The following is a 19171-nucleotide window of genomic DNA, read 5'->3' on the forward strand; positions in this document are numbered from 1 at the left end:
CACGTGCACAAGCTTAATGCCATAGGGAGGAGAGAGGCAGCAAATATTTTTGAAAACTAATCATCTGATCTATCAGTAAAATTTCCCTTTTGTTTAAGCAAGTGTAGGTCATATTTTCTGTCACTTGCAATCAAACATTTCTTAACTGAGAAAAGTAGATGAAAGAATTAAATTAGATATTTTATATAAAATAGTCAACACATGGTAAACAGTAAGTAAAAAAGAGCTACTATTTCCAAGTGCGTGAACACAGATGAATGGATCGTATCCTTCTCAGGCAATAAAAGCACAATCAATTTCTTTAATTTATCTTTTATTTACTTAACTCACTAACATTTATTAAGTTCCTTTAATGTGGCAGACACTGTATTGGGTGGTAGGGACACAAAATGAGCATAATACATTTACATTTTAGCTCAGTAAAATGTTTTTTTTTTTAAAGAAATAATATGAAGGCTCAGTATTTTTAGCTGATAACATCGAATTCTCAAAGTCTGTGACTGAAAGAAATAAACATTTAGAAAACTACTATTCAAAACAGGGTAGATAGTAAATGGTATATTGTAAAATGGAGCCAGAAATATGAAAGCTACTCATTTACTTGCCACTCATCAATCTGTCTGTCCAATATATACCTAGTAGCATCTACCATGTGCCAGAAACTCTTAAGAGTGAAAATGTTGGGCAGATAAAATATATCATCCTCACTTTGTTAAAGATGGCGCTGCCCATATGGAAGCCCGTCACCTAGGTGATGATATTAGTTGCTCTTCTTGCTTGGGATGGGCGTGATTATGTTAATGTGTTGGGGGAAGGCTTTCACGCCAAAAAGTTTTAAAAGGAAGAGAGATCACGTTGTTCTGGAGAAAGAGTGATTATGTTCTAGGAGAGCAGAGAGCAGGGAGGAGAGCAGAGGAAGGCCACGTGAAGGAGAGGAGAAGCAGCCAAGATGGAGGAATGCTGAAGGAGAAGTCAGTTTGTGCAGAGTTTGTGCAGAGAGAAGGAGATGGGGAACAGAGGTGAATAAGGCTAGTGACTTAGAAACCTTTGATTCTAGGAAACTCGGACAAGTCAGTAACTTTGTGAGCACTGAATGAGTGGGTTTTGGAGCCCAGTGTGCGTTTTTATTTGCCTGCCGGGTGCAAGCTAGGATTAAAGCTAATGGCCCACCAGTTCTTGGCTCCGTTGTTTCATTACTGTCTGTTTGAATCAAATGCAAACCTGCATGGGCCAGGCGGCTGTGATGATGGCCATGGCTACTGGCTTTACAGAAAACAAATCACATTTGTTCTCATCTTGAGAGAAGTTAAAATTTAGTAGTAAAGAGAGAAGAGCTGAGAATATATAAATGGATACTCTAAAAGTAAAACTGAAATAATAATGCTGATGATGGCTAACATTGTCAGTCACCAATGACCTCCATTTTGTCAAACCTAAAGATCAACTTGCTCGACGATTGAGAGTTGATTATTCTCTTATTCTTCACTTGTTTCTCACACACCAGCCTCCTGGCTTTCCTCTTAGGATTGCTTCTCTGTTATATGCTAGCTACATTCACCCCCTGGGTGATTTCAGTCAGCCATCTGGCTTTAAGTATTCTCTCTATACTGAGGACTACCAATGGGATGACTCTTCTCCACACCTCTTAACCAGCTTACCTTATTGTCTTCTTTTATACCAAGCATTTCTGTTATTACCAGACTCTACTCCTGATCCACCAGCTCCAAACTGGCACCTCTCTCAAGGTTCCTCCTCTCAGTAAAAGGTACCACCATTCACCCAGTTGCTCAAGCCAACCTTGCAGAAATCCTAATTCTTTTCCTTCTTTCCTCACATTTCCAAGCCATTAGCAAATCTGTGGACTCTAACTTACAAAACATCTTGAATGGGATCATTTCTTCTCTTCTCCCCTCAAGGACATCACCTTAGTGCCAGCATCACCCTTGTGACCTGGACTCCTACAGCAGCCTCTCCTAACTGGCTTTTCTGCTTCCATGTTTGCTCTATTATCTTTTATACAGCTGCCAGAATGAGTCTTTTAAAACTAAAGTCAGATCATGTCACTTCTCTGTTCAAAACCTTTCAATTGCTCCCTCTTACAACCTCTGCCTTTAGATATGAGCATGAGTCATTTCCTCATTTCTAAGTTCCCTCCTTTGCTCTAATGTCCTTTCCTATCTTCCTTGATATCTTATCAAAAAATAATAGCTCCTTTTGCCCTCGCCCTCAATACTTTTACTGTTCTGTTTTTCTTCATGTTGCCACTTGACCTTATGCTAAGTATTTATTTATCTGTTTATAAATAGGAGAATTGTTGGTCAAATAAGTTTGTGAATATGATATATATGTTTGTTTGCTTATAGTTTGCATTGGGTGGGGGGACAGGCTGTAAGCAGGCTGAGTCGTTATAGCCTAAGGCTTACTTTTAAGACTAAGCTTTTCCCCACACCCTTGACTGATTGCATGATGTGGGGTGGTGAACTCTCATGAGGAATCCCATTATGCCTCAGATAAGTGACTTTGTATCAGAGACTTCCTTGTTTGTATATTGGATTAAAGGTTTTGATTTCTACACTATAAAATGGGGGCAGACTGGGAGCTTCCTCTCTCTCGATTCCTGAGATTAGCATTAGAGGGGAGAGCAGAGAGAGGCCACGTGGAGGAGGCCAGGAGAAGTAGCCAAGATGGTGGAGTGCTGAAGGAGAAGCCAGTGTGTGCAGAGAGAAGGAGATGGGGAACAGAGGTGAATAAGGCTAGTGAGCTAGAAATCTTTGATTCAAGGAAACTTGGATAAGTCAGTAGCTTTGTGAGCTCTGAATGAGTGGGTTTTGGAGCCCAGGGTGTGTTTTTCCTTGCCAGCCGAGTGCAAGCTAGGATTAAAGGTAATGGCCCACCAGTTCTTGGCTCTGTTGTTTCTTTATGTTGTTTCTTTACCGACTGTCCGAATCCAATGCGAACCTGCACTGGCCAGGCAGCTGTGATGGTGGCTGTGGTTACTGGCTTTAGAGAATGTACGCACTATGAGGATTTTGAATATCCAGTGCCAAAAACAGTCTAGAAGATGATTAGCACTTTGATGCTTCCATTGAAATGAAGCAGCAGTATTTACTTTCTCTAAAACAAAGAGACTTTCAACAGAACTTATTTTTTCTAAAAGACTCACTACCCCTGGCCTTGAGGCTAGTTTCCCAGGCTGTGGCAGTTGTTCCCAGAATGTTTCTCCCTGAATTAATCTTATAGATAAACTTTGTAAAAAAGCTTGTTTCACTGCTTTGTTTTACTGCTAGGCATCCTCCCCATTCCCCAATCAGTGTATAATTTTGTCATTAATAGCAACCTGAAACTGTTCAGGGCTGCATGATTTAAATGACTTAAGTCTCCATGCGGTGGTCAGCTTTAAAATAAAGACTCCTTAATTTGGTGACTTCATTGTGTGACACAACGTGTGTTTCTCCCTGTTCCGATACAACAGCATTAGACACTTCAGGAATTATTCTAACACATTACGAATTAGCTATTACATAGTGCTAACATATTAGATTTGCTGTATTACTGTCCCTATTTCATAGACATGGTAAGAGAGGCACATAATCGTTAGGTCACTTGCCCCAAGTCACACAGCTCTAAGGGGGTTGGCTAGGATGCTCCTCACTACTCGGCGCTCCGGTTTGATTGCGGTAAGCCATTCTCCAAGAGGCTTGACATCGGCATTCCTGTAAGTTGGGATGAGAATCGGTGCCAGAGCAGCCCTCCTTGAGGCGTGGTCTACCGCAGGGCGGGGTGACCCAGCCAACTTCCCACTACTAGCTTTCTTAGGAGCAGGTGGAGGCAGCAGGCAGACCTGGGCAGGCGGCTGGGTGCCAAGCGGGATGCACTTCTGCTGGGGCGCGGGCCTCGGGAGGCTGCAGCGCCGGGACCTAGCCGGCGGCCGCGAGCTGCTCCAGGCAGCCTGCGGGGAGCGCCACGCGCTGCTGCTGCTGAGCGACGGCACCATCCACTCGTGCGGGGACAACAGCCGGGGTCAGCTGGGCCGGAGGGGCGAGCCGCGCGGCGACCGGCCAGGTGAGCGCGGGGACCCGGTGCGGGGCGGCAGTGGCGCCAGGCAGGCGAGGGCGCTGGGAACCTGGGGTCCTGCTGTGGGGCCGCAGGGGCCGCGGCTATTGCCCGCTGCCCCTGCACGGCTCCATCAGTTTTGCTTTCCCGAGGTGCCCAGGGTTAGTTTCGGTTTCCTGTTTCTCTTCAGAAAAACCGAAAGAGAAACTGTGAGAGGAACTAAGCTGGACCATTTTCCCATGAAGAGTGATGTGGCCCCTCCCACTTGCCTTTTGAGATGGGTCCGTGCCTACACGGACCTTCTAAATGTAGCTTGTGGGTTGGATACCTGACATGCCCTCAGAAATACCTAGGGTGTGTTGTTGTTTTTTTAATTGAAAAAATATATAATAGCATTTTTACCATTACTAATTATAGGGGGTCTTGAGGTTAGAACAGCATTCCATTACTATGACAGTGACTTAACCTGAATTTTGGTGTAAGTCGAAACACACCCTAGCCTGTCACTAACCTATCCTAACACAGTTGTAAAATCATAATCTAGAACATAAAAACAACTAAGCAACAGAAAAAGGAAAAGGAAATAAATATACTGTATTGTATGTACACTGTATTGTAGTAACAGAAAAAGTGACAAAAAATGAGTGTAAAAAAAATTCCTTATCTTTATTCCTGTGGTTGGTTGGCAGTGGAAGGAGTATTGCAAGGTGGGAGAGAGTGACCTATTGGGAGGAGGAAGCTGGAGAGGCAGGAGAACCTGTAGGAGGTGCTGGAGACACTGGGTCAGGGGAATCAGGATTGCCTAAGGAACATGCAGGAGACACTGGAGATGATTCTACCTGTACTACAGGTGTTTCATCTTGACAAGCAGCTGATGAGGGTACAGGACCTGTTGCAGGCCTAAAGAATTGTTCCAGGCTAGTCTGAAAGGATGATGACTTCTCTTCCAAAATCTGCCTATAGCATTGCAAGGCATCCATAATAGCTGAAACACTCATATCTCAATTTTTTAAAGTTTGTACAAGAACGAGCATGGTAAACTCCGAATGTCATATGTCGAGACTGTTGTAACCCTGTATTGAATGTCATATGTCGAGCCCCTGTATTGTAGAAACACAGGGGAAGAAATCACCTATAATTCGAACATTCAAAGACAACTCCTACTATTTTGATGCATTACTTTTTTGCTTTTGGGGGGTATTATATATTTAATCTTTATAAAATCGTGTCATTCTACAGTTTTGTATACATATAATCTTTTACTGATATGAATTCTATTTTCACCAAACATAATATCATGAACTTACTGCCCCCCCCCCCTTTTTCTTAACAGGGACAGAGAGAGTCACAGAGAGGAATAGATAGGGACAGACAGGAACAGAAAGATGAGAAGCATCAATTATCAGTTTTTCATTGGGACACCTTAGTTGTTCAGATTGCTTTCTCATATGTACCTTGACCGTGAGCCTTCAGCAGACTGAGTAACCCCTTGCTGGAGCCAGCAACCTTGGGTCCAAGCTGGTTGCTTTTTGCTCAAGCCAGATGAGCCCGCGCTCAAGCTGGCGACCTTGGAGTCTCGAACCTGGGTGCTCCGCATCTCAGTCCGACGCTTTATCCACTGCGCCACCGCCTGGTCAGGCAAACTTACCGCCTTTTTATTATGTTTTTTTGAAAAATACATTTTAGCCCTGGCTGGATAGATCGGTTGGTTAAAGCATCCTCCTGAAGCACAGATGTTGCTGGTTCAATCCCCAGTCAGGGCACATACGGGAACAGATTTTCCTGTCTTTCTCCTGTTCTCTCCCTTCCTCTCTCTAAAAATCAATAAAGTAAACATTAAAAAAAAGAAAATACATTTTAAATTGTTGCATAAAATTCTAGGTTCTGAGAGTACAAGTTAATTCTCCTTTTGTGGAAATTCATTTTCATTAAGGGCATAGTAAATATTACTATGATTGACATTACTGTAGGTAAACATTTGACGAAACTTTTGATTACTTACTCAGAATAAATTCCAAGAGTTTTGTTTGGAGGAGAAAACTGTTCCTTTTACCCTCAGGGGTCTCCAAACTTTTTACACAGGGGGCCAGTTCACTGTCCCTCAGACCATTGGAGGGCTGCCAAATACAGTGGTCCTCTCACTGAACACCAATGAAAGAGGTGCCCCTTCCAGAAGTGCAGTGGGGGCTGGATAAATGGCCTCAGGGGGCCGCAGTTTGGGGACGCCTGCTAGGTTCAAGTCGGTAGGCCCTGCGAACCAAAACAAAGACAGATTCACAAGAGAAAAAGCATACAATTTTATTAATATTTTTGGTGCACAAGAGTTCACAGAAAAGAAGTTAAACCCAAGAGCTTCTTAGATCCAGAGGATTATATGCAGTTTTAACAAAAATAGCAAAACTAGGTGGTCTGGGCTTTGAGGGATGATCAGCTGTGGGGAAGTAACTTGGAAATATATGGAGGACACTAACTGAAGACAAAGGTTATTTCAGTAAGGCTAGTTTATACAGACTCATCTCAGTGCCAGCTCTAGTGAGTCACTCTTGCTGGTGTGGCAGAGGGAGAGAAACTTCGCAAGGAAAATTTATGCCCTGATTTTAGGTGGATGGGTAGGGGCGATAACTCGTCAAAATAATCTTTATGCCAACACAGCATATATTTGAGTGGAACATCCTGATCCCCTTCAGGTCGAAATCAGAGACAACGTGATACTTAATGCCAAAGTGTTCTTCAGAAAGGTGGTACTAGTTTCTACGTCTGTGAGTGTATGAATCTTTGGACATTTTTTTTTTTTTTTTTTTTAGATTTTATTTATTCATTATAGAGAGGGGAGGGGGGGAGGAGCAGGAAGCATCAACTCCCATATGTGCCTTGACCAGGCAAGCCCAGGGTTTTGAACCGGCAACCTCAGCTTTTCCAGGTTGACGCTTTATCCACTGTGCCACCACAGGTCAGGCTGGACATTTTTTTTAATTGTACAGTTTGAAAGTAAATCATTGAAAAGAATAAGATCACAAAGATTTTTAAAAAGAAAACTTGGGTTAACAAAAACTTTACTGATAATGATGTATTTTAACTCCAAACTTTTGTAATTCAGAGACATTTTTTTATTTCCTTTTTTTATTAAATTTTTAAAATTTATTGTGTAAACATGGATTCAAGTGTCCCACTCAATATAACACCCTCACCCCCCCATTATACTCCCTTTGCCCTTCTCCCCTTAACTTCCTCCCCCCCTTCCCTCTAGGATTTGCTGTCCTGTTATCTGTATCTACATGTTATGTATATATAATTTCACTAATCCCTTCACCTTCTCTACTCCTGTCCCTTCATCCCCCTTCCCTCTGACAGCTGTCCCTCTGCTCCCTGTGACCCTGCCTCTGCCTCTATTCCGTTCCTCAGTTCACTGTATTCATTAGATTCTACGTATAAATGATCATATGATATTTTTCTTTCTCTGCCTGGCTTATTTCACTTAGCATAATAATCTCCAGGTCCATTCATACCATCACAAAAGATAAGATTTTTCTTTTTCATGGCCATGTAGTATTTCATTATGTTTTTGTACCACAACTATTTTATCCACTTGTCCACTGATGGACACATGGGCTGTTTCCAGATCTTGTCTATTATAAACAATGCTGCAATAAACATGGGAGTGCATATCTTCTTTTGAATCAGTGTTTGTGATTCTTAGGATATATTCCTAACAGTGGGATGGCTGGGTCAAGAGGCAGTTCCATTTTAATTTTTTTTTTTTTTTTTTTTTTTTTCTGAAGCTGGAAACGGGGAGAGACAGTCAGACAGACTCCCGCATGCGCCTGACCGGGATCCACCCGGCACGCCCACCAGGGGCGAAGCTCTGCCCACCAGGGGGCGATGCTCTGCCCCTCCGGGGCGTGGCTCTGCCGCGACCAGAGCCACTCTGGGGCAGAGGCCAAGGAGCCATCCCCAGTGCCCGGGCCATCTTTGCTCCAATGGAGCCTTGGCTGCGGGAGGGGAAGAGAGAGACAGAGAGGAAGCGCCTGGGGCAGAGGCCAAGGAGCCATCCCCAGCGCCCAGGCCATCTTTGCTCCAATGGAGCCTTGGCTACAGGAGGGGAAGAGAGAGACAGAGAGGAAGGAGGGGGGGGTGGAGAAGCAGATGGGCGCTTCTCCTATGTGCCCTGGCCAGGAATCGAACCCGGGTCCCCTGCACGCCAGGCCAACGCTCTACCGCTGAGCCAACCGGCCAGGGCCCCATTTTAATTTTTTGAAGAAACACCATATTGTTTTCCAGTGACTGCCCAAGACTGCATTCCCACCAGTAGTGCAGGAGGGTTCCCTTTTCTCCACACCCTTGCCAGCACTTGTGTGTTGATTTGTTAATGAGCGCCATTCTGACATGTGTGAGGTGGTATCTCATTGTGGTTTTAATTTGCATTTCTCTAATGATTAGTGATGTTGAACATTTTTTCATATGCCTATTGGCCATCTGTATGTCCTCTTTGGAGAAGTGTTTATTTGGTACCTTTGCCCATTTTTTAATTGGATTGTTTACCTTCCTGGAGTCGAGTTTTAGAAATTCTATATATTCTTCTGCTTTTGGGTGAAAGGTTCTGAGGATATCAATTAATTCCACTTGATCTAGTGTGTCATTTAAGGCTGCTGTTTCTTTGTTAATTTTCTCTCTGAAGAATCTATCCACTGATGTTACTGGGGTATTAAAATCCTCTGCTATTATAATATTGCTGTTGATCTCTAGCTTTATGTCCATCAAAGTCTACTTTAGCCTGACCAGACAGAGGCACAGTGGATAGGGCATTGGACTAGGATGCGGAGGACCCAGGTTCAAAACCCCGAGATCACCGGTTTGAGCAAGGTTTATCAGCTTGAGCCCAAGGTCACTGGCTTGAGCAAAGGGTAACTCGGTTTGCTGAAGCCCCCCAGTCAAGGCACATATGAGAAAGCAATCAATGAACAACTAAGGTGCTGCAAGAAAGAATTAATGCTTCTCATCTCTCTCCCTTCCTGTATGTCTGTCCCCATCTGTCCCTCTCTCTATCTCTCTCTGTCTCTGTCACACACACACACACACACACACACACACACACACACTCACAAAGAATCTGCTTTATTTATTTAGGTGCCCCTATATTAAGTGCATAAATACTTACAATGGTGATATCTTCCATTAGATTGCTCCCTTTATCATTATGTGCTGACCTTCCTTGTCCCTTATATATAGCCTTTGTTCTAAAGGCTATTTTGTCATATAAGTATTGCTACACCAGCTTTCTTTTCATTTCTATTTGTATGTGTATCTTTTGTTCTGAGGTGGGTCTTTTAAAAAAATATTTTATTTATTGATTTTACATAGAGAGGAGCTGGGGGGGGGGAACACGAAGTTATTGCTTCACTCTTAGCTATTCATTGGTTGCTTGTGGTATGTGCCTTGACTGGGCAAGCCCAAGGTTTCAAACTGGCAACCTCCGTTTTTCAGGTTGACGCTTTATCAACTGCACCACCACAGGTCAGGTGAGGTGGGTCTCTTATAGACAGGATATATATGAGTCTTGTTCTCTTACCCATACAGTTACCCTATGTCTTTTGCTAGAGCATTTAATCCATTTACATTTAAGGTTATTATTGATATATACTTATTTATTGCCATTTTGTTCTTTAAATCTATAATCCTCTTTTTCTTGATTTCTTTTTTCCTTTGCTCTTTTTACAGCAGGCCCCTTACCATTTCTTGCAGTGCAGATTTGGTTGTAATGAATTCCTTGAGTCTTTTTTTTTTTGTCTGGGAAGCTTTTTATTTCTCCTTCAATTTTAAATGATAGCCTTTCTGGATAAAGTAGTCATGATTGTAGGTTCTTGTTTTGTATCACTTTGAATATTTCTTGCCAATCCCTTCTGGCATCAAGTGTTTCTGTTGAGAAGTCAGATGTCATCCTTATGGGGGCTCCTCTGTAGGTAATTAGCTGCTTTTCTCTTGCAGCTTTCAGTATTTTTTCTTTGTCTTTTAACTTTGGCATTTTAATTATAATGTGTCTTGGCGTAGGCCTCTTTGGGTTCATCTTTAATGGGACTCTGTGCTTCTTGAATTTGTGTGACTTTTACTCTCTTAGAGTTTCCTCAGTCTTTTTTTTTTTTAATAAATTTTTATTTTAATGGGGTGACATCAATAAATCAGGGTACATATATTCAAAGAAAACATTTCCAGGTTATCTTGTCATTTAGTTCTGTTGCATACCCATCACCCAAAGAGAGATTGTCCTCTGTCACCCTAGATCCAGTTTTCTTTGTACTCCTCCCCCTCCCCCTCTCCCTCCTCCCCTCCCCCCACCCCCCATAACCACCCCACTCCTGTCCATGTCTCTTAGTCTCGTTTTCATGTCCCACCAATGTATGGAATCCTGCAGTTCTTGTGTTTTTCTGATTCACTTATTTCACTCCGCATAATGTTATCAAGATTCCACCATTCTGCTGTAAGTGATCCGATGTCATCATTTCTTCTAGCTGAATAGTATACCATGGTGTATATGTGCCCCATCTTCTTTATCCAGTCTTCTATTTTTTTTTACAGGGATTAAAAGCCTTTAAGCAAACTCTTGGCCAATACTGCAAGAATCCATAAAAGAGTAGTGTCCTTAACATGTTCACCAAGTCCAAGTTGGCCCCAACACTATGCCAAATTCCTGAAAAATGCACCCAACCACAGTTCAGTCTGTTAGGAGCTGTCACAGGGAGCAGGAGTCCAGGAAAAGTCCACATCCAGGAAAAGTCCTCATGGCACTGGAATTGTTGTCACCATTCTATACTTTGCAGCTCATGTCCAAGTCCCAATGACCGTTGCTTCTAGCTGGTAATGATTCAGGTAGACTGGAAAAGCCATTTGCAGCATGTGTGGATATAGAGCTTCTGTTCCCCTCTGCCTGGAGAGATGAGACCAGGTTGCTTTTCCCTGGAGCTCTGTGACTGTGGCATGGTAAAGAGAACCTTGGGATACACTAAGTTCTCGCCACGCGAGTCTCTCCCTGCTGCTGTTCGCTCCGGGGAGCTGGGCAGCCCTCTCCGCGTTTCCGCTTTTCCTACCAGTCTCGGTGTGGCTTCTTCAGTGTTCCTTGGTTGAAGAGTCCTCTTAGTTTAGTCCAAAGTTGGTTTTTCCAGATGATAGTTCATAAAATTAGTTTGTAATCCACTTTGGTTCTGGGAGGTAGATGTTGGTACGTCCGCCTACTCCAGCGCCATCTTGTCTCTCTCCTCAGTCTTTTTGATCCTCTTTTCTTTTTGCTGCTCAGCTTCTATGCTTACATTTATCTTGTCCTCTAAATCGCTGATTTGATCCTCTGCTTCATCCAGCCTGCTATTGATTCCTTCTAGTGCAGTCTTCATTTCTGATATTGTATATGTCATTTCTGACTGGTTCTTTTCTATGATTTCAATGTCCTTTTTGATGCTTGCTATCTCTTTGTTTAAGTATCATTGTGATCATCAATTGTTACTTTAAGGTCCTTGAGCATCCTAAAAATCATTATTTTAAACTCTGCATCTGGTAGTTTGGTTACTTCCATTTCATTTAGTTCTCTTTCTGGGGATTTCTCTTGTTGATTCATTTGGGTCATATTTCTTTGCCCACTTTGTGTTTTAGGTAGCTCTGCTCTGACTTTGAAATTTGTTGTGGTGTCTTTATTAGGAAGATGGGGTCAGTGATACTGAGCTCTAAGCCACTTGAGTTTCTTGCTCTAAGAATGCTTCTTGAGGGTGGTATTTACCCTCCTATTGTATATGAGTATGAATGCAGTTAGTCCTTTTGTGGGTGCTGTTATCCTTATAGGCTGGCTGCCTCTAAGGGTCAACCTTGACCATATGTATTACACACTGTGCAATGTCTGTCCTGTTGAGCATATTTATTCTCTCCACAGTATCTGGAACCTGCTGGACTCCTCCTTTGGACATACTACTTTTGTAGCTAGCTGAGCACCAAAACTGTCTGCCACCCACTATTGGTCGTATTGGTTCTGGGTCTCCTTTGGTTCGCATAAGTCATTGTCTGACCTGCCGTCGGCTACCTATCTGAAGATACTGCTCTGTTCATTATTTGTGTCTGCATTTCTTGTGCCTGGGTAGTGTGGGAGGGGCCAAAATGTGTGTAAGGATTAGCTTCCTCTTGCTTAGAGATGACAGCAACTCCTTAAAAGCCCCAAGCTCCAGAAGATTTGCCTCCACTTTCTAGCAGCTGCACCTTTTCTTGCAGCTGCATGGTTTTCCCACAGCGTCTTCTGTAGAAAGACTGTAGTGTGGGCTCAGACTGGCCTCACCCCACCGACCCCTCTACAGATTGCAATCTTAGTGGGTTAGGGAAGCTGAGGTTGGGAATACAATATTAATGGGACCCCCTACTTTAGGGGTCTCTTGTTCATGAGCTCATTACAGGGAAAGTGGTCCCTACTCCAGAGCCTGATCCCTCAGATACTGCTGGATACTCCAATTCTATTTCTTCCTAGTGAAGTGAGCAGCAGCTTGAGATTGGTTGGGGCCAACAGTCCCCTCTGCAGAAGTTCTTCCAGCTGGTGAGCCCCTGGTCTGAGGGAGGAAGACTAAGAGAGTTCTCCACTGGGGCTGACTGTGTCCTCCCCCCCCCCCGGAGAGTGGCTAAGCTCTTCAACTGGACCCAGTAATAGGCTCCCTGGAGGGTACCTGGCACAGACCAGTGGGGGACACTGCCCATGACTGGCCCTCAGCAACCTTTTTAGAGCTGCAAGCAATCCAGAGTTTGTGACTGCCTCTGCTGGGCCCAGATGCACCTGCAAATACCAAGCCACACACCTAGGCTGGCTTTTATCCACACTGGGCCTTGAGGAAGGTCCAAAGAAGGCCAAAGTGCCCTGAGACCATGCCTCCTGCAGCTTCTGTCTGCTGGTTGCTTGTTGGGCTAGGCCACTGAAATAGAAACTCTAGTAGAGTCTAGAGCCTGGGGCAATTCAGGGATTAGGAAGGGTGGTGGGTGTGGCTCACACTCCTTGGCTTCAAGTGTCTGTCTGACCTGACTTTTCACAGACCTCAGTAAGGTGTAGCCACCAGGAGTCTGGTGATTGTGGTCTCTGACACCCAGAGATGTAGTCTGCCCACAGTCTGGACAGTTTCTACTGAGTCTCCTGTGAGACAGAAGCACCACTCATAGACTGGGGAGCATGTGGGGATGGGGTGGCTCTAAAGTTCTGGCCTCAGTACCAGGAAACTGAGTCACACATGCCCCTTGCTTCCTGGCTTCTCAGAACAGCCCAGTCTCCATGGGGTGGGCAGGAAGGGTTCCCGAGAGTGGAGCAGTTGCTTCCCCCAGGCTGATGCCGCATGGAGGGGAGTACTCTACCCAAGAAAGTTAGGCGATTGCAGTATTGGAGAATCACTCAGCACAGGGGTTCCAGTGGCTGTCCCCCACAGTGTCTCTCTCTGGGCCACCCAGTTTCACTCTCCTCACACAACTCTAGTCCTCTCAGTTCTCCCTCTGCTGGAGCTCCAGGTAAGTGGCTGTGAATGAGACTTTCTGCACTGGCCCTTTAAGAGGGAGCCTGCTTCTCCCTCTTAAAAGAGCTCCTGTCTCTTGCTTGCAGACAGAAACCTCAACTCTTTTTACCACCAAATGCTGTGTGGGTACCTATTCTAGGCTTTGGGGTTCTAGGCTGGGGCACCAGCCTGGGGCTGAGGATCCACACTTCTCAGGGCAACCCTCCCCGCAGTGAGAGTCCCTCCAGACCAGGGGTCAGGAACCTATGGCTCGCGAGCCAGATGTGGCTCTTTAGATGGCTGTTTCTGGCTCGCAGACAAATCTTTAATTAAAAAAAATAGTAACGTTAAAAATATAAAAACATTCTCATGTATTACAATCCACTCATTTCCTACCACTCATGTTCATGGTTGTGGGTGGCTGGAGCCAATCACAGCTGTCCTCCAGGGCAACACCAGATTTTTATTGGATAATGCCTAACGTACACGGGTTGTTGTATGGCTCTCATAGAATTATGTTTTAAAATATGTAGCGTTCATGGCTCTCTCAGCCAAAAAGGTTCCCGACCCCTGCTCCAGACCCTCAGCTGCTGCTCGCTCCTGGAAGTGGGGCATCCCTTTCCACATCTCTGCCCTTCCTACCAGTCTCAGTGTAGCTTCTTCTGTGATCCTTGGTTATAGACTACTCTTCATTTATTTATTTGTTTATTTATTTGTATTTTTCTGAAGTTGGAAACGGGGAGGCAGTCAGACAGACTCCCGCATGCACCCGACCGGGATCCACTCCACATGCCCACCAGGGGGCGATGCTCTTCCTATCTGGGGAGTTACTCTCTTGCAACCAGAGCCATTCTAGCAGCTGAAGCAGAGGCCATAGAGCCATCCTCAGCGCCTGGACCAACTTTGCTCCAGTGGAGCCTTGGCTGCGGGAGGGGAAGAGAGAGACAGAGAGGAAGGAGAGGGGGAGGGGTGGAGAAGCAGATGGGCACTTCTCCTGTGTGCCCTGGCCAGGAATCGAACCTGGGACTCCTGCACACCAGGCCGACGCTCTACCACTGAGCCAACCGGCCAGGGATAGACTACTCTTCATTTGGACGAAAGTTGGTTTTTCAAGATGATTGTTCTTAAATTAAGTCATAATGCAATTTGGCCCTCCAGGGTGGCAGTTAGACTGTCTGCCTACTCTGTTGCTATCAAACCATGGAGGAACAAACATATCAGCAGTCAGGGAGGCCTCTGAGTGGGCTCCGAAGCCGGCCACCCGCTGTGCTGCACATCAACAAGGAGGTGTTCTCTAGAGCTTCCCAGACACACTTAGGAAGATGGTCTACATTGGCTTGTAGGAAAATGTGATCAAGTTTTCATTCGTGGGCATATTTGGCCCATTTAGAGACATGTTACTGCACTCTTCATTGTGAGAAGATCTGTGTTTCTTTTTCTCACATTCATGAGACAGGCTCCCTGCTTGTTTCCTCCTGAGCAAGGAATTGACTGGTCTCACTGTTCAGGACTGGGAATCTAGAGGAGTAGAGTGGAGGCAATCCCATCTTCTCTCCGGCTCCCTTTATTTTGCTGGGGTTTGCTACCACCGACATAGAAAAAACATTAGCTCAAGTACCATGGTTCTTACAGGTTTGCCTCCCCTGCCATCCCCACCCTTTTGAGTACCAGCTATATTCCCATAAAGATGGTATCACACACAATAAACTATCCCCTTCACACCTGTAGCATGGATTTTAGACCTTGATTTAAAAGCCCATTGAAAGAAACAAGCAATCTAAATGATCCTTCTTTTTGAACGAAAGTACTGTCTGAAACTTGTCATTAAATTAGTAATCTGGAATTTTTGTTTTGTTTTCCTTTTGTTCCCAAAGAACCAATTAAGGCATTGGAAACTCTACATGTTGGTGTTGTGAGCTGTGGGAAGGAGCACTCCCTGGTTGTCTGTAACAAAGGAAGGGTCTTTGCATGGGGAGCTGGCTCTGACGGACAGCTGGGGATTGGAGAGTTTAAGGAAATAGTTTTTACACCTAAGTAAGTATTTCAATTCATTTATTCATTCAATATTTTTGACTTCCACGTGCCAGGTACTATGCAAGATGTAAGACTACAAAGATGACTATGACAGTCTCTAACCTCAACCCATTGCAGTATAAAGAGGGATGGAGACAGGAAAAATCTTTTAACACCAATATTATTTAGAATCTTATGAAGAAGAAGGGAACTGTGAAATGAGAACTTGTCACCCTTCGATCTAATTTCATCTTAAATCTAATCTCATCTAATCTACTGGAAATAACTTTATACTGTTTTTAGCATAGAGATTATTATTATTATTTTTTTTTACAGAGACAGAGAGAGGGATAGATAGGGACAGACAGACAGGAACGGAGAGAGAGATGAGAGCATCAATTATCAATTTTTTGTTGCAACACCTTAGTTGTTCATTGATTGCTTTCTCATATGTGCCTTGACTGTGGGCCTTCAGCAGACTGAGTAACCCCTTGTTTGAGCCAGTGACCTTGGGTCCAAGCTGGTGAGCTTTTTTGCTCAAGCCAATGAGCCCACGCTCAAACTGGTGACCTCGGGGTCTCGAACCTGGGTCTTCCGCATCCCAGTCCGATGCTCTATCCACTGCGCCACCACCTGGTCAGGCAGCATGGAGATTATTTTAAAGTAGAATCATTTGAGCTACTGAAGATGCAGAAAGCAATCTTAACTGAATTTTCCTATCTAATTAAAGCAGCACTTCTAAAATTCAGCTCCCATTAACCCACCTGACAGAGTTTCCTGTGAATTCAGTTGCTATGAAGACAGACTGCCCAATCAGCATCAAAAAACCCAATAGAACCTTCCATATTCTCCCATTGAATTTCTAACCCCCCTTTCCGCACCATCACCACCACCATTTCTGCTTTTGCTATGTTGATAGATACAAACCTTTACTCAAGCTGTTTCACAAAGTTTCTATATCTGGGAGCTTCACATGTATATATAAACAAATCATGTCTTTTCTCCTGTTAAACTGTGTATTGTCAATTAATTGCAGGTCCCCAATCACTGCTCCCAAAATGAAAAGGGAAAAGTTTCTATGCCAACATAACCTTTTTGTTATAAGCCATTGGATCCTAATATTTTACTTAGTAAAAATGAGGAAAAAATCTTGTCCTCAGAAACAATTTCTTGGACAAATGGTGTGACAAGCAGTCTGAATTTTGTATTTATGAATTACATGCCTTGGCAATGTTCAAAGGCATGTTTTTTAATACCTTGTTATCTTGTTATCCTCTGTGGTTATTAAATCATGTGAGAAATCTGTGGCTTAGGGAAATGATTATTGAACTTGAAAGACACAGGTGTGAGTCTAGTTCTATAACTTGAAACCTATTGACCTTTTTGAGTTCTGCTAGGTTCAATCATATAAAATTGCTGATAGTTATGTTTTGATCCACAAAAACGGCAGTTCTACCCAATGGTTTATTTATCTCACAGGGCTTAAATTAGCTGATGTAAGTGACAGTGTTCTATAAATTCTAAAGCCCTGTGCTATATGTATATGAATAAACTTATTTAGGCCAATAATTATAGAATAAAAGTTAGAACATTAAATAATGCATTGAAAGTCCAGTAAAAATTACTTTTGCATTATATACTGTTTTGGATTCTGCCTGTACCTTTGTATGTTGATATCATGTTAAAAACAGTTCACTATACACCCCATTAACATTAATAAAAATTTATTTATTAAAAAAAACCAGTTCACTACAGAAATACAAAAATATAAAATTGTTTTCCTAGACCAAATGTATTACCTAGGATGTTTTAAATATCTGTAGTTAACTTGGTGATCTACTCTAATGATGGATTAATAGATTTTTAAATTATTTTTAATGTATCATTTTTATTATAGGAAGATAAAAGCTCTGACTGGTATAAAAATAATACAAGTTTCCTGTGGACACTACCATTCCCTGGCATTGTCAAAAGGTAAAAAATTAAAAAAATTTAAAAAGGCTTATTGAATCTCCTAAGTGTCATTGAAAAGTAATTTTTTGAATAGAAATGATTGATACTTATTGATTTTTAATGAACTGGAATTCATTTTAATGCATTTAGACGTCTTTTTTTTTTTTTTACAGAGACAGAGAGAGAGTCAGAGAGAGGGATAGACAGGAACGGAGAGATGAAAAGCATCAATCATTAGTTTTTGTTGCGCATTACGTCACCTTAGCTATTCATTGATTTCTCTCTCATATGCGCCTTGACCGTGGGCCTTCAGCAGACCGAGTAACCCCTTGCTTGAGCCAGCGACCTTGGGTCCAAGCTGGTGAGCTTTGCTCAAACCAGATGAGCCCACGCTCAAGCTGGTGACCTCGGGGTCTCGAACCTGGGTCCTTCCGCATCCCAGTCCGACGCTCTATCCACTGCGCCACTGCCTGGTCAGGCCATTTAGAACTCTTTCTGCATCTCTTAACTCTCCAGATTTCATAAGATGTGGTGGTTTTTTTTTTCAATTTTCTTTGTTCTTATTATACTCTAAGTAGTGCCTATTTCTCTGCCATAAAGAGCCATCTCTGTTTACATGACTTGATTGACTGACTGTCTCAGAACTCAGCAGTGGTTTTATTTCTAGCACTTTACCATTTATGCTGAGTGGCTTGTCTATCTACACTGGCAAACTCAGATAGACAAAGACCTATTTATCTTTTTTACTTAGATCAAAGAAAGAAAAGCTAAGATGTCAGAATCAACACTATGTTTTTTCTACCAACATCCTCAGTCCTTTGTCCATTCTCAGGCTAAATTTCTCAAAGGAGAGTGCCAAAGAAAAACTTTTCCTTTACCCTTTGAGGGTTAGCACCTGGGGGTCGACAAATGTAAGAAAAGATAGATTACTAGGAGAAAAGGCATATATTTTTTATTGATACTTTTGCGTGTGGGACTTCACAGAAAAAAAGTGAAACTCCACTACAGGTACTGATCGACTTATGACCTATGCAACTTACGACCATTCGACTTTACGACCACAATCGCTAGCCACGACTGCTCCGCCTCTGGCAGCGCAAGTGTTGCCCAGCTGGGCATACAACAGTGCTGGCCAATAAAATGTTTCGTACATGTTTATATATTTTGATATGTTTTGCAATTGGGAAAATGTTTCCTATGGTATTTTTTACACCTGTGTTTTGTATTTTTGTATGCACCTGTATTTTGTATTTTTGTATGCATCTGTACTTTGTAATTTTGTATGTTTTTCAAATATTAAACCAGTTGTACTGGTAATGCAGTGTTTTACTTAAACCTGACGAAAGTAAAAATAAGAAACAAAATGGTGTAGAGATGATACAAATGGCATAAAATGAACAAAGAAAATTATGATATATAACAACAATGAAAGAAAATTATGATAAAATATGACTTAAAGATTTTTATAACATCATTTCACAGTACTGTACATATAGCCTACTCAACTTACGACCAAATCGTGTTATGACAGATCTGTTGGAACCAATCGTGGTCGTAAGTCAAGCACTAGCTGTAGTTAGATTCTGGGGCTGATATATCATTTTAACAAAGGAGAAGAGGTTTGGGGTAAGAGAGATAAATTGTGGGAAAGTGACTTAGAA

General features: G+C 42.9%; 2 protein-coding genes across 3 annotated transcripts in view; both read left to right on the plus strand.

The window, feature by feature from the left end:
* Window positions 1-19171, plus strand: part of HERC3 (HECT and RLD domain containing E3 ubiquitin protein ligase 3) — an 809237-nt gene that overhangs the window by 367595 nt on the left and 422471 nt on the right. The gene's annotated exons all lie outside the window — the stretch shown is intronic.
* Window positions 3749-19171, plus strand: part of HERC6 (HECT and RLD domain containing E3 ubiquitin protein ligase family member 6) — an 89870-nt gene continuing 74447 nt past the window's right edge. For both annotated transcript variants that reach the window (XM_066385436.1, XM_066385437.1), the window contains exons 1-3: window positions 3749-4062; window positions 15419-15578; window positions 17455-17531. In XM_066385436.1, coding sequence (XP_066241533.1) covers window positions 3870-4062; window positions 15419-15578; window positions 17455-17531 — 430 coding nt within the window. In that variant the 5' untranslated portion in view covers window positions 3749-3869. The remainder of the gene's footprint in view (window positions 4063-15418; window positions 15579-17454; window positions 17532-19171) is intronic.

Source organism: Saccopteryx leptura, chromosome 5, assembly GCF_036850995.1.
Source record: "Saccopteryx leptura isolate mSacLep1 chromosome 5, mSacLep1_pri_phased_curated, whole genome shotgun sequence".
NCBI lineage: Eukaryota > Metazoa > Chordata > Mammalia > Chiroptera > Emballonuridae > Saccopteryx > Saccopteryx leptura.